The 11,537-nt window shown below is 36.2% G+C and overlaps 1 protein-coding gene across 7 annotated transcripts in view; it reads right to left on the bottom strand.

Annotated features, from left to right (window-relative positions):
- Positions 1 to 5,836: 5,836 nt before the first annotated feature.
- The window catches only part of RPS6KA5 (ribosomal protein S6 kinase A5), a 78,780-nt gene continuing 73,079 nt past the window's right edge, over positions 5,837 to 11,537 (bottom strand). For all 7 annotated transcript variants that reach the window (XM_051806614.1, XM_051806617.1, XM_051806620.1 and 4 more), the window contains one exon: positions 5,837 to 11,417. In XM_051806614.1, coding sequence (XP_051662574.1) covers positions 11,178 to 11,417 — 240 coding nt within the window. In that variant the 3' untranslated portion in view covers positions 5,837 to 11,177. The remainder of the gene's footprint in view (positions 11,418 to 11,537) is intronic.

Here is an 11,537-nt window from a genome sequence, read left to right as displayed (position 1 = left end):
ACATCAGGAACGGGATGCATCTTTTTAAAGATCAACAATTTCCATCGAATCACTAATTGATCAGGAATGGACCCAGGCTTATATAACTGAAAGCTTGTATTCTCAATGTAATGAATATCCACTTCCTACAAATCTTGTTCTGCTTCTATCATCCTTAGACCATCACAGCTATTGCAACTCTATGACAGTTATCAGGTGTCTTTTTCAGTGTTTCAACTTATTAACTTTTCATTCCCAGTTCTATTGAAAGCATAATAGCACAAAATTCAGATATTGTAATTTGCCTTTTGTCAAGTTGCTATTATAGCACTTTCAGGTTACAGTCCCATTTCAAACAAAATAGTCTTCAGATTTTAAAAGTGAAATAGAAATGGTAGCAGAACATTACAGTGTTTAAAAATACAATGGAGTGCTGCAGGATTGGAAAGAGGATTTAGTAATATAACAAAAGCAAAAGGAGAAATGTAAAAGCACTTTTTGCTTACCTGAGGTTTCAGAAGATCTAGAGAACATTAAACTGATTACAACATGGATTACTATACTGGAGAGATAAGACAATTAAGTTAAAAATGACACAGGAAAAGAATGGTAATTCAAAATGTTTGATATTGTAACTACTAGTTCTTTTACACATAAGACTACGAAAATGAAAATTTCAACTTTTGAAAAGAGCTCATTTGCTTATGAAGATTATTCATGTTTATTCACAACAATTTTAACACATTTTGTTAGCACTGATCACATCATTTCAATAAGAGCTACCAGTAAAAGAATAGTATTAAAATATTTACATAACAGTTCATCAGGCTTATTATCTCCACAGCTACTATTTATGAAGTGAAATGTCTATGCAAAAGGAATTAGTACATTTTGAAATTCATTGAAACACTTGGAAAATCTGCTTTAACATTAATGAAACTTCCATATACCTAAGACTGCTCTGAGAGGATTCCATTATAGATGACCCATACTGGAATACAATAATGGATCTGGAACGTATAGCATAAAAGTCATAGAGAAAAGAAGTAGAATCCCACATATTTTGTCAATTGTTCCTTATTTTTTCAACTTAAAACAAAGTGCTGTTTTCTGGAAGTGGCCTGTTCATCAAATTGTTGGGGCAGACTGAGACATACATTTACTTTGCTAGAAATAGTCTGCTTGTAAGGTGAGGCAGCTGGCTGACAAATATAGAGAGATACTTGGTTTCTGAAAAGGATGGAAAATTAAAATGCAGGAAAAGTAACTAACATGTATTGGTGAACCATTTTGCCTTATGCCATCACTTCCACTCCAATTCCCCCAAACACAGGGCAGTAAGAGAAATAATGGATTGTTCAGTGCAATTTCATGAGCTTGCTATGAGGAACTCAAAGTGCATGGCTCCACACTATGGTGGTTTGACCTTGGCCAGATGCCAGATACTCACCAAAGCCACTCTATCACTCCCCTCTGCAAGTGGACAGGAGAGAGAAAACACAATAAGAGGTTCATGAGTACAGGGAGAGATCACTCACTCTTAGTGTGATGGGCAAAACAGACTCGACTTGGGGATATTGAATTTATTACCAACCAATCAAAATCAGAGCACGATAATGAGAAATAAAACAAATCTTAAAAAAACTTCACCTTTCTTCCACCTCTTCCTTCTTCCCAGGTTCTACTTCCTCCCCACCAGAGATGCAGGGAGACAGGGAATGGGAATTGCAGTCAGTTCATCCCAGGTCGTTTCTGCCACTGCTCAGAGAGAGTTCTTCCCCTCCTCCAGCAGGGGGTCCCTCCCACCAGAGACAGTTCTCCATGAACTTCTCCAGCACAAGTCCTTCTCATGGGCTGCAGTTCTTCACCAACTGCTCCAGAGTGGGTCCTTTCCACGGGATACAGTCCGTAAGGCACAGCCTGCTCCAGTGTGGGTCCCCCACAGGGTCACAAATCCTGCCAACAATCCTGCTCTCACGTGGGCTCATCTCTCCATGCGTCCACAGGTCCCTGCCAGGAGCCTGTTCCCACAGGTTCACAGCCCTCTTTTGGGAATCCACCTGCTCCGGCACGTGGCTCCTCTATGGGCTGCAGGTGGATCTCTGCAACCCCGTTGACCTTCGTGGGCTGCAGGGGCACAGCTGCCTCACCACAGTCTCCACCTGGGGCTGCAGGAAAATCTTTGCTCCAGCACCTGTAGCACCTTCTCCCCCTCCTTCTTCACTGACCTTGGTATCTGCAGAGCTGTTCCTTTCACATATTCTCACTCCTCTCTTCCCTGAGCACAACTACATCTGTGCAGTAACTTTTTTTTTCTTTCTGAAACATGTTATCACAGAGCTGTTACCACCATCTCTGAAGGGCTCGGTCTTGGCCAGCAGCAGGTCCATCCTGGAGCTGACTGGCATTGGCTCTGTTGGACATGGAGAAAGCTGCTGGTAGCTTCTCACAGCAGCAACCCCTGTAGCACCCACACACACACTACCAAAACCTGGCCACACAAACTCAATATGTTATTCGTACTCTCATACTTCTCGTAACCTGAAACTAAACCTGATAAAGCAGCTTTTTGCACTAGTAACTCCACACAGAACTATGAGGAACAGACGTGACGGGGGTTTATACTGATGAAAATGTTATAGAGAATATAAACTGACTTAAATAAAGTAGCATTTTAATCTCTACTAAGATATTAAATATTCTATAACAGGGAATCAGAAAAATCAACTCAAAGAGTACTTGCATTTTTAAAGGTAACGTATTCAAATATACGATGCTCGAAACTCAGACAAGAAAAAAGAAAACAAACCTGCAAGAAAATTTACAAGGTCTCTGGGTTTTATTCTAGATTGAGTTTGGCTTCTTAGACAAACACTATTCACTGCTGAAGTGGCAGGGAAGGAACCCAAGCTCACCTTTATTCTAGCTTTCCTTCATTCTAAAAAAAAAAAAAAAAGTTTAAAACAATTATTAAAAAAGTTTAATGCAGTATTTTCATAACAGCCTTGCTGAAATCAACTCTCTGGTATGGAGGCCCTTGAGGTAAATGGGCCAGGCAAAGCTTAAAATCCAACTTGTGTCAAAGGCTAGCAAACCTTAAGGGTCAGTGTTGTTTCACTATTTACATAAAAAGCATTTAATATGCAAGTTTAGACTACTACTCTGGTTTTAGTTTGGCACCCTGACCAGTGGTTTGTTGTTTTTTTTCCAAGTAGTTTGTCTGTGTTCCTTCTTATAGCATACATTTCTGTGAGAAAGACAACAATTCTGAGGGAAATATAATGTTACAGAAGACAGCACAGAGGTCCTTATTTTATATTCACAGTGTAAAATAGAATAAAAAAGTAAATATTTAAAAGCTTTCCTCAGCATAAATCCGTATTTTACCAATTTTTTTGTCTTTCAATACAAATCAACATTTTAATGTCTATTAAGATCTAAATGTATTCTATTGCAAGTGATGAAGGATGCAGTTCAAATACTATGTGTATTTTAAAGCAATCATAATCCCTACTACTGCCTGCCATTTTCTCAAATGTGAAGTGCAAAAATTTTCAGGTCAAAACATATTAATGTGAGAATTAATTTCTCTACAGTGAAGAGCACAACTCATAAGCAATTACAGAAGCAAACATTTTACTGGAATCTAAGTCTTTGTTGGTTTTTTTTTTTCCCCAGTTATTACAACATTGTTAGTGACAGGAGGTAACTGCAGAGTTCTCCATTCCTACTGAAGTCAGTAATCTCTGTGAAATTTACAACAAACCATATAAAAATTTTTAGAGAAGATAATTTCACAGTGGTACTTGTCTCCTTTTTGAGAGTATCAAAATGCAATTTAAAGGGAAGTAAAGTGAGACTGAACAGCATCTGTGAAATCAACAGTTTGATGACACGCACGTTATAAAACCTGCTACCCCTGCCTCATAGCAAGGAATACAGTGAGTATAAGAAGTGAAATAAGCTTTATCAAAATATTTCAACATTTCAAGGTTTTGTACTTAGAGGAGTGTATTTTCTTAGAGATAAAATTGTTACATCTGCAAATGTACATTATTGTGTAAACCATTACGGCCTTACGGCTGTTTGAAAGTTCAGTTCAAGAAAACCTAGGAACCTGGGAAGCTTTCTTCACAATGGACTTTTGATTTTGTAGTTTGTTGCCTTTAAAGTGATTCAGTTTATACTGCTCTTGTGAGATAACAGGCAATTGATATTTAAAATAGAATGTAGGCCACACCATCAGGCAAATACTTATTTTTTCACTGTTGTATGAAATCCCTTTATGTTAATTCTTAGTCTTTAATAAATGACAGGGGCTAACAGTCAATGATTGGTGGAATCTGAAGTTTAATTACTAATTGCAAAAGATAAAAAGTCAGACTCAAAAAGAGGTCCTTTCCAAGCCCATTCATGTGAAACAGGAACCAGCACTGCCAGTGAAAGGGCAACAGAGTATCACTCAAATGGCAGTTTTAGAGGCTGAATAAACATACTCCTATCTTAATTCCTACATGTTCCACAACTGTACTTTTACAAAGGTGAGATGCCAGTAAATTTGCTATCCTATATTAACTGTAATGAACAGGAAGCAAAATGGGAAGAAAAATTATATACTTTTCTGTTTCTCATATTTACTGTGCCAGTATAAAACTTTTCAGTCTTGTTCAAAGATCTAAGGATTTCAGATAAATGTTTTGGCTACTTTTAAGTTCGGGGAATTTAATTAGGCCTCTACTTCTCAACACAGAAAGTAAGCCAGGTACCATTTTTAAATATTTCTTAAGGGTAAAAATAAGCTACCTATTACATGTTAGGAAATTAGAAAACCAGATCATAGTAAATATGTACCTCTGTAAATCTGAATAGTCTCTTTATCTAGCAAAGCAATTGTGGCAGCTCTACTCTCTGTAGAACAACTGTTTGATTTCATTACATTATTGGCTAAAATCATACTTAGAGCAGTTTCTGTCTACACAGAAATCACATAATTCTGTTTCAAACTACATATCTGTGACCACTTAAAAGAAGATGAAGTGTTTCTCACACTGAATTTACTGAGTGCAGTTACATCTCTTCCTCAGTTCCGAAGTTCAACCCCTTTAAATAAATTCAATTGTTACACAGAATGAAAATTTTGAATTTTCACTTTTTCTTCTTTTCTTCCCTCAATGTTCCTTGCTGCTCATTAGTAATAAAAATATTTGTTTTTATTAATAAACACCAGTATTTTCCCCATTGCTATTTAAATGCATCTGGGACAAACAAATTAGTTAAATCCGAAGCATGTACAGTGTCATACTGCATTCAAACATGTTGCTTGTTGCTGTCAATGTGAGCAGTCAAACTACTCGCCAGCTCCACTGCCAGACCACCAGAGGGAGTCGAAAACTACATATAACTTCTGAAAGTTTCTAAAACTGTAGGTAGCTTAAAACATCAATAGAAAATACTGTATGTTGTGAGTACTATGGCAAATGGATAAGAAAATTGCTGAGGGTAATGAAAGAATTCCAGCAATATCATCAGTTCATTACTATCCAGAGGCAAGAAAAACGTTGGTGACAGAGACAAAGAAGCGTTCGGCAACTACTTTTGTTCTGCGTTTGAAAAGAATGAAAATCACACATTTAAAATAGATTTTTCACTGAAGTAATAACTGGAGAGAAGTCTTTAAAAAAATCAACAGATCCAGAATTAGTACATAAAACGTCCTAAACAAAGGGTGGCCCCCTTCAGTCTCATCACATGCCTTGGAACAGGTCATGGAACGCCAGGGCCTTCCTGAGGACACGTTGCCACCTTCGCATGTAAAAACGACACAGTTTCCAAGAAAAAAAGTTGTCAGGGTAATCTCTGGGGGTTTTATTCTAAAAGACTTTAAATTAAATGCAGAGGCCATTGCTTCTTTAAAAGCAATGGTGTGCAACCAGAATGTCCTGTAAATTACAGCGAGGCAAAGCACTCAGCATTCCCTTCTTTGCATTTCTTTCCCTCTCTTCACTCCCTGCCCACACTGACACAAGTAATAGCACACCCTGTTCCACTTACTGCAAATTAACCACCCTGCTCCTTTATAACCAGCTGTCATAATCTGTCACCAATTTTTTTTTGCCTTCACAACTGCAAAGGTAAAGGTAGAAATTAGAGATGATCTGTACTACTGGGACTTTAGCAAAAGTTTTTATCTGACAAGAAATAATTTTGCAGGTTTCTTCCTCTGTTGTGAAAGAGGTCAGTAAAGATATCTGTAAGCATCAAAATTTCCTGCAGGAGCATCTTAATAAGACTGTCAAGGTTGAAAGCCAATGCCAAGTTTTTACTAATTTCTGCCATCCAGATGTAGATTAAAATTAAAGGCCTGTTCTCACTTTGGTATTGAAGTAGATCTCAAGTTTTCCTTTTAATCTGAGAGCTTTAACACTGAACTAAGTGACCTGCCATGGCTGCACACCAATGGAACTGGCACAGCAATACATATTAAGTAGAACAGTATTAACACTTGAACTTAGAAGCAGCAGGGATATAGCACCTTGAGCTCTAATTTCTACAATTCCTCTACAATAAACACATCACCAGATACAGTGGGATCCTGTTCCCTCAAGCAGGCATAGCTTCCACAGAGTAACTATTATGTTACTCTGAGTTATTTATTTAAAATATGAAAACTCATTAAGGAGACACCTGAGAAAAGCTTTGAGGTATTTGCTGCTTTTGTAAAATAATTTAGTTTCTCTTCTCTACTGTATATTGATTTTAAAGGAAAAAAAGCAAGTGTACTGTTACTAATGAGTCAGCTACTACAGACAATGACACTCTTACCAAGTCACCTCTGGCAGCATGAGTCAGAGACAAATCTTGGGCACTGTTCCTTCTTTGCACCATTGTCTTTAAATACAACTTCCCTCCTCTCTTCTCACTTTCATAAACTCCAAAGACTCTATACTGGAAACTTTTTCAGCATAGCTGAATGTGTCACACAAAATCATACCCATAATTTATGTGAAATGTACTTGATTAGATGTAGATGTAACACCAAATATCAGTAATATGTATTTATATTTTAAACTGGTTACCTTTCCAAGTAGACTTCTTTTGGTTATTCACAAGGCCCAATCCTAAATCCTTAGATTTTCTCCTACTTATGAAAATAAACCTTTGATCACATTCATTCTAAGGTAACAAGATATTTCCAAAAAAAGCCCCAAGGAAAATCAGATGAACATAAATGAGATCCCAATTTTAAGACTTGATGCTGGATTTGTCAACAAATATCTTTGTATTATTAAGAAAATGGTAACAAATTTGCTATCGGTTTGCAGTTTCATCTGATTGGTTTTTTTAGCAGTTCCTGAGCAATTATAGTTCTGTTTTTCTTTCCAGACTTCTGCATACATTTTTTGAATACAAGGAGACTGGTTGCCAATATTTAAAAGCAATTTTATGTGTGCATATTATGAATTGCTTTCTACTACTGAATAAAGTATTAGTCAGACCAGCCCATAACATCTCCTCTACCTAAATACTTATAATTGTTTCCCAGGCAGTTGCAGATTCCATTTCTATCACAGAGAACATGAAGGCTGTCAAAATACATGGGTTTTCTTCAAATTTACATTATTGCAGGTCTCCTGCATTTCCCCATTTTGCAGCTTCTGGGCACCACAAACAAGACTGCTCCAGCTGGCCCATGGAACTGAAAGCATTGATTCATTCACTAGTGCAGACCACAGGAATCAGTCTAAGTTTTCTTTTCTACATAGGTGTTCTGAACATTCAGAATCTATTGAATGAGTGATATATAAAAATGCAGGATGGCAGGTGAGAGCTAGTCAACAGCTCTGCATTTCTTATATTTTTATAGAATCCAGTGCCCTGTGGGTCAAAGAGCAAACTGAGAAGTGCAGACAAAGACCAAAGCAGAATCTCTTTACAGCAGAAATAGACATTATTTTTTGTTCTTTCAATCCAGAATATTCCATCAACTATCTCAACTGAAGGAAGGCAATGTCATGTTTTGCAATGTAAAAAACTGGATGCTCAGAAAGACTGTCATTTATGGGGCAAAGAATGAAGACCACCAACTTAGTAAAAATACCTGGACTGATACTTGAGAAATAACAAAAGAATTCAGTATGATGACCTAATGTTATAAAGATATACACATGTGTGTGGACACACACACATACTCAGTGACTGCAGAGTTAGAAAATGTGTTTATGCTGGACAACTGGCAATAAAGCTTGCAATTCAGTGTCAGTGATTATTACATGCACATGGAGATAGCCAGGGGAGAAATTTACCCCTGAAAAATCTTTCCAGAAGCCTCTCACTTCTGATTTCCCATAACATTCTTCTTCTTCTGTGGTAGCCCCACTGTCTGGCCTTCCAACTCTGTGTGAGTCCAGAACTCATTTTTAAATACAAGTTCTCTCAAACAAAGCATATTACTTTAAATTGAGACTTAGACATGCAATACAGCATGTGTGTACACGCATGCACATAATACATGCTTATATTAAAAATATAAGTAGCTTGTGCAACACTTCATTACAACCAATAAACATGTATCATCATTCTATGAATATTTTCTGCCAGGAATTATTCTGTTCTCAGATGACAGAGAATCACAGCTGTGCAGGGATCATTATCTTGTTCAGAAAAGTAGCCATGGAAAAGGGCTGAGCCAGTCTGAAGGCTCAATGCATTCTGATGCAATACTGGACTTCTGTGTCACAATATTACAAATCCACTTGGTATCCAAAAGTTTCTTATATTTAAATGAAATAAAACCAAGATAGCTTTTTGTCGTCCTCACTCTGAAGAAAACAAATTCCAAGAACTCCTCCAAGTGCAAACTTCACAAGCAACTTGTTCGCCAATCTCTCGATTCACTTGTGCTGTTTGCATAACAAGCATTAATGGTGGGTTGTTCATTGTATTTACAGCAAGTTTATTGGGGAGAGGGGAAGTATTCTTTTACAAATGAGCCATGTTCACTATTGAGATTATTTCCAAAGAGAGCATTCAGAAAGCAAACCTGAATATATTACATTGACAATTATTTTTCAATACTTTAACATCGGCCATTTAAAACTGGTTGTGTTATTAGCACATATACTGATCTTTAAATATACTACTTCTACATAAACAGTGCAAATCTCAATATTCACATCAACCTGAAATTAATGCTGCAATTACTGTTGACATTCACATCAAGAAAGTAGTAAACTATTTCACATGAGCAATTCCAAAATCTCAGAATGCCATTATTAATATTAAAGAAACACAGAACAAACATGTTGGGCTTCAAAGCCTTGTTTTGATACACACAATCCCTGTAAACATGGATGTATTGTATTTGTCAATACTGATATCTGATACAATTCTATAAATAAAACCACTGATATAAACAATTCCTATAACCTTATTTTTTTTGCATAGGGTTTGGATTAAGGTTACTTTAAGATAGAGCCAGCTGTTAACAAAATCCTCTACTCAATTAGTCTTCCATCACAGAAATTTAGGCATATGACAAGGAGCCCCTCTGACTTCAGTGGAGACTTACACATGTAAGCATTTGCAAAACTGAAGTCATCTTTAGCACTTAAGTTACCTCTAGTCATTGAGAATACAAGCTATAAAAGAGCTCTCCATAAATTTATAAAATATACTGATTTAAAAGTTTATGCTGATGTTTCTGTAAGTCACATTTATGATTCCAAACAGTTATGTACATACTATACTATCACAGTAGGAAATACTTCACTGTAGTACACCACAGTGAACAAGTTGTGAAGCACAGTGTTCAATATAATTTCCCTTTAGTATTCCCAGTGCATAAGTTGTTAACATCTACACTACACAAGGTGCCCAGGTCTAGTATTTGTTATATACAATGTAAAAGCAAGATAGAAGTAGCTTTGCATTTTAAAAGTAAGGAATGAAAACAGTAGGTAATATACAGGGATTCACTCCTGCAAAGTACAGAATTCTCCTTCACAATGACCATAACCACCAAGTATGGTGGATTTCAGGTCATTCAACCCAGTAAAACAGTGCTCAGCACCCTTGTAGGAAGAGAGATCTGAGTGCACTTTATTCTAAAAACATCTCCTTTAGATGTTATAAAGTGCAAAAAATAAAACATATATTCTAATATTTTACAGTTACTATTAAACTGCCATATTTGCACAATGCAAAATTCAAATAACTTGGTATACATTTTGTATGGCCCCTATAACAACAGATGTTGAGAAACTGGTGCTTTTGCATCTTTAAAAAAATCTTAGTATCTTAAAGTTATTGTGTAAATATAAAAAGAAAATATAAATTATAATTAATTCTTGGAATAGGTATTTTAACATGTGACTATTTTCCAAAGCATTGAATATGAAATTTAATTTTCTTTTATAGCATTATGTTTTAGAATCTGTAAAACCTTTCAGAAGCTAATAACTTCAAAAAAAATTTGTATCACAGTACTAGACATCTCATATTAGACATCTCTTACCCTAGATTTATTTAAAAAATAAATTAATTTTAAAAAAAATCTAAGACTTGTATTCTCAGTTGTTTAGAATAAGATATGTGGAGTTACTTTTTAAAACAAAATACAAATTCCATAACGCTCCACTTTGATCTTAAAATTCAAAGAAATGGGACAGAATGTAACCACAAATTTAAAAGGTCTTAAAGTACTATACTCCTTTGGTGCATTGTACCAATGATTCTTTACATGCACGAAGAATCAAATTCTATAACATTCTTCACAGAGCTGGGTAAAAGCAGAAGATTCAAAAGTTCTATATATGTTACAGAGCTTTCCTTTCTTTGAACAGTGGGGAAAAAACTGGGAGGAAGATTCTGACACTGAGAAACAGTCTTCTTCCAAGCTGTACCACAAGCAGCATAGCTCCTTACCTTGAGCTTGACTGCACACTAGTAATTTAGCCCTAAGAGAATAGAATGTTGTTTGTATAATAGTATTATACCATATCCAGTGATACCAAACTTAATGCTAAAAAGAAATGTATTGAAATACAAAGCTAAAAAGGTATGACTGAAATACATTTCTAAAGCAACAGACATTCCTGTAGCAGCCTGTAAGCCACAGGGAGGAAGTGTGGGAGAAGAAAACGTAGGTACTACCAAGTTTATAACCACTTTAATCTTCAAGAGAGAATATTCTCCACTTTTCAGTCAGAGAACTGGAAGATGGTTTCCGGGTTATTGCTGTCTGCAGGGTTTGTGGGCTGCAATGTCTTTGTGGGTGTAGTTTTACCATGAGAATGAGAGGAAGAAGAATGTGAACTTTCACTGGAGCTGCTACGTGTCTCTGTGCTTGTACTTGTTTTTTTCATTTTCCTTCTTTTTGCAAGAGGTGCCTTGTCAACATTCTGGAGACAAAATCCTTCCCTTTTGTACTTGTTAAAGGCCTGTTTAAAAATAAAAGGTAACTCTAAGCTTTTCAAGAGGTTTAAGACATTTTATGCCTTGTCACTTATTATGAATGTTCTATGGCAAGTCACAAGATAAACCACAGTTTCTTGACAGAG

This window comes from Manacus candei, unplaced genomic scaffold (assembly GCF_025592945.1).
Source record: "Manacus candei isolate 608988 ecotype Guabito, Panama unplaced genomic scaffold, ASM2559294v1 h1tg000067l, whole genome shotgun sequence".
Classification (NCBI taxonomy): Eukaryota; Metazoa; Chordata; class Aves; order Passeriformes; family Pipridae; genus Manacus; species Manacus candei.
Note: the sequence above shows the minus strand (reverse complement) of the source record. Positions and strands in the feature narration are given on the sequence as shown.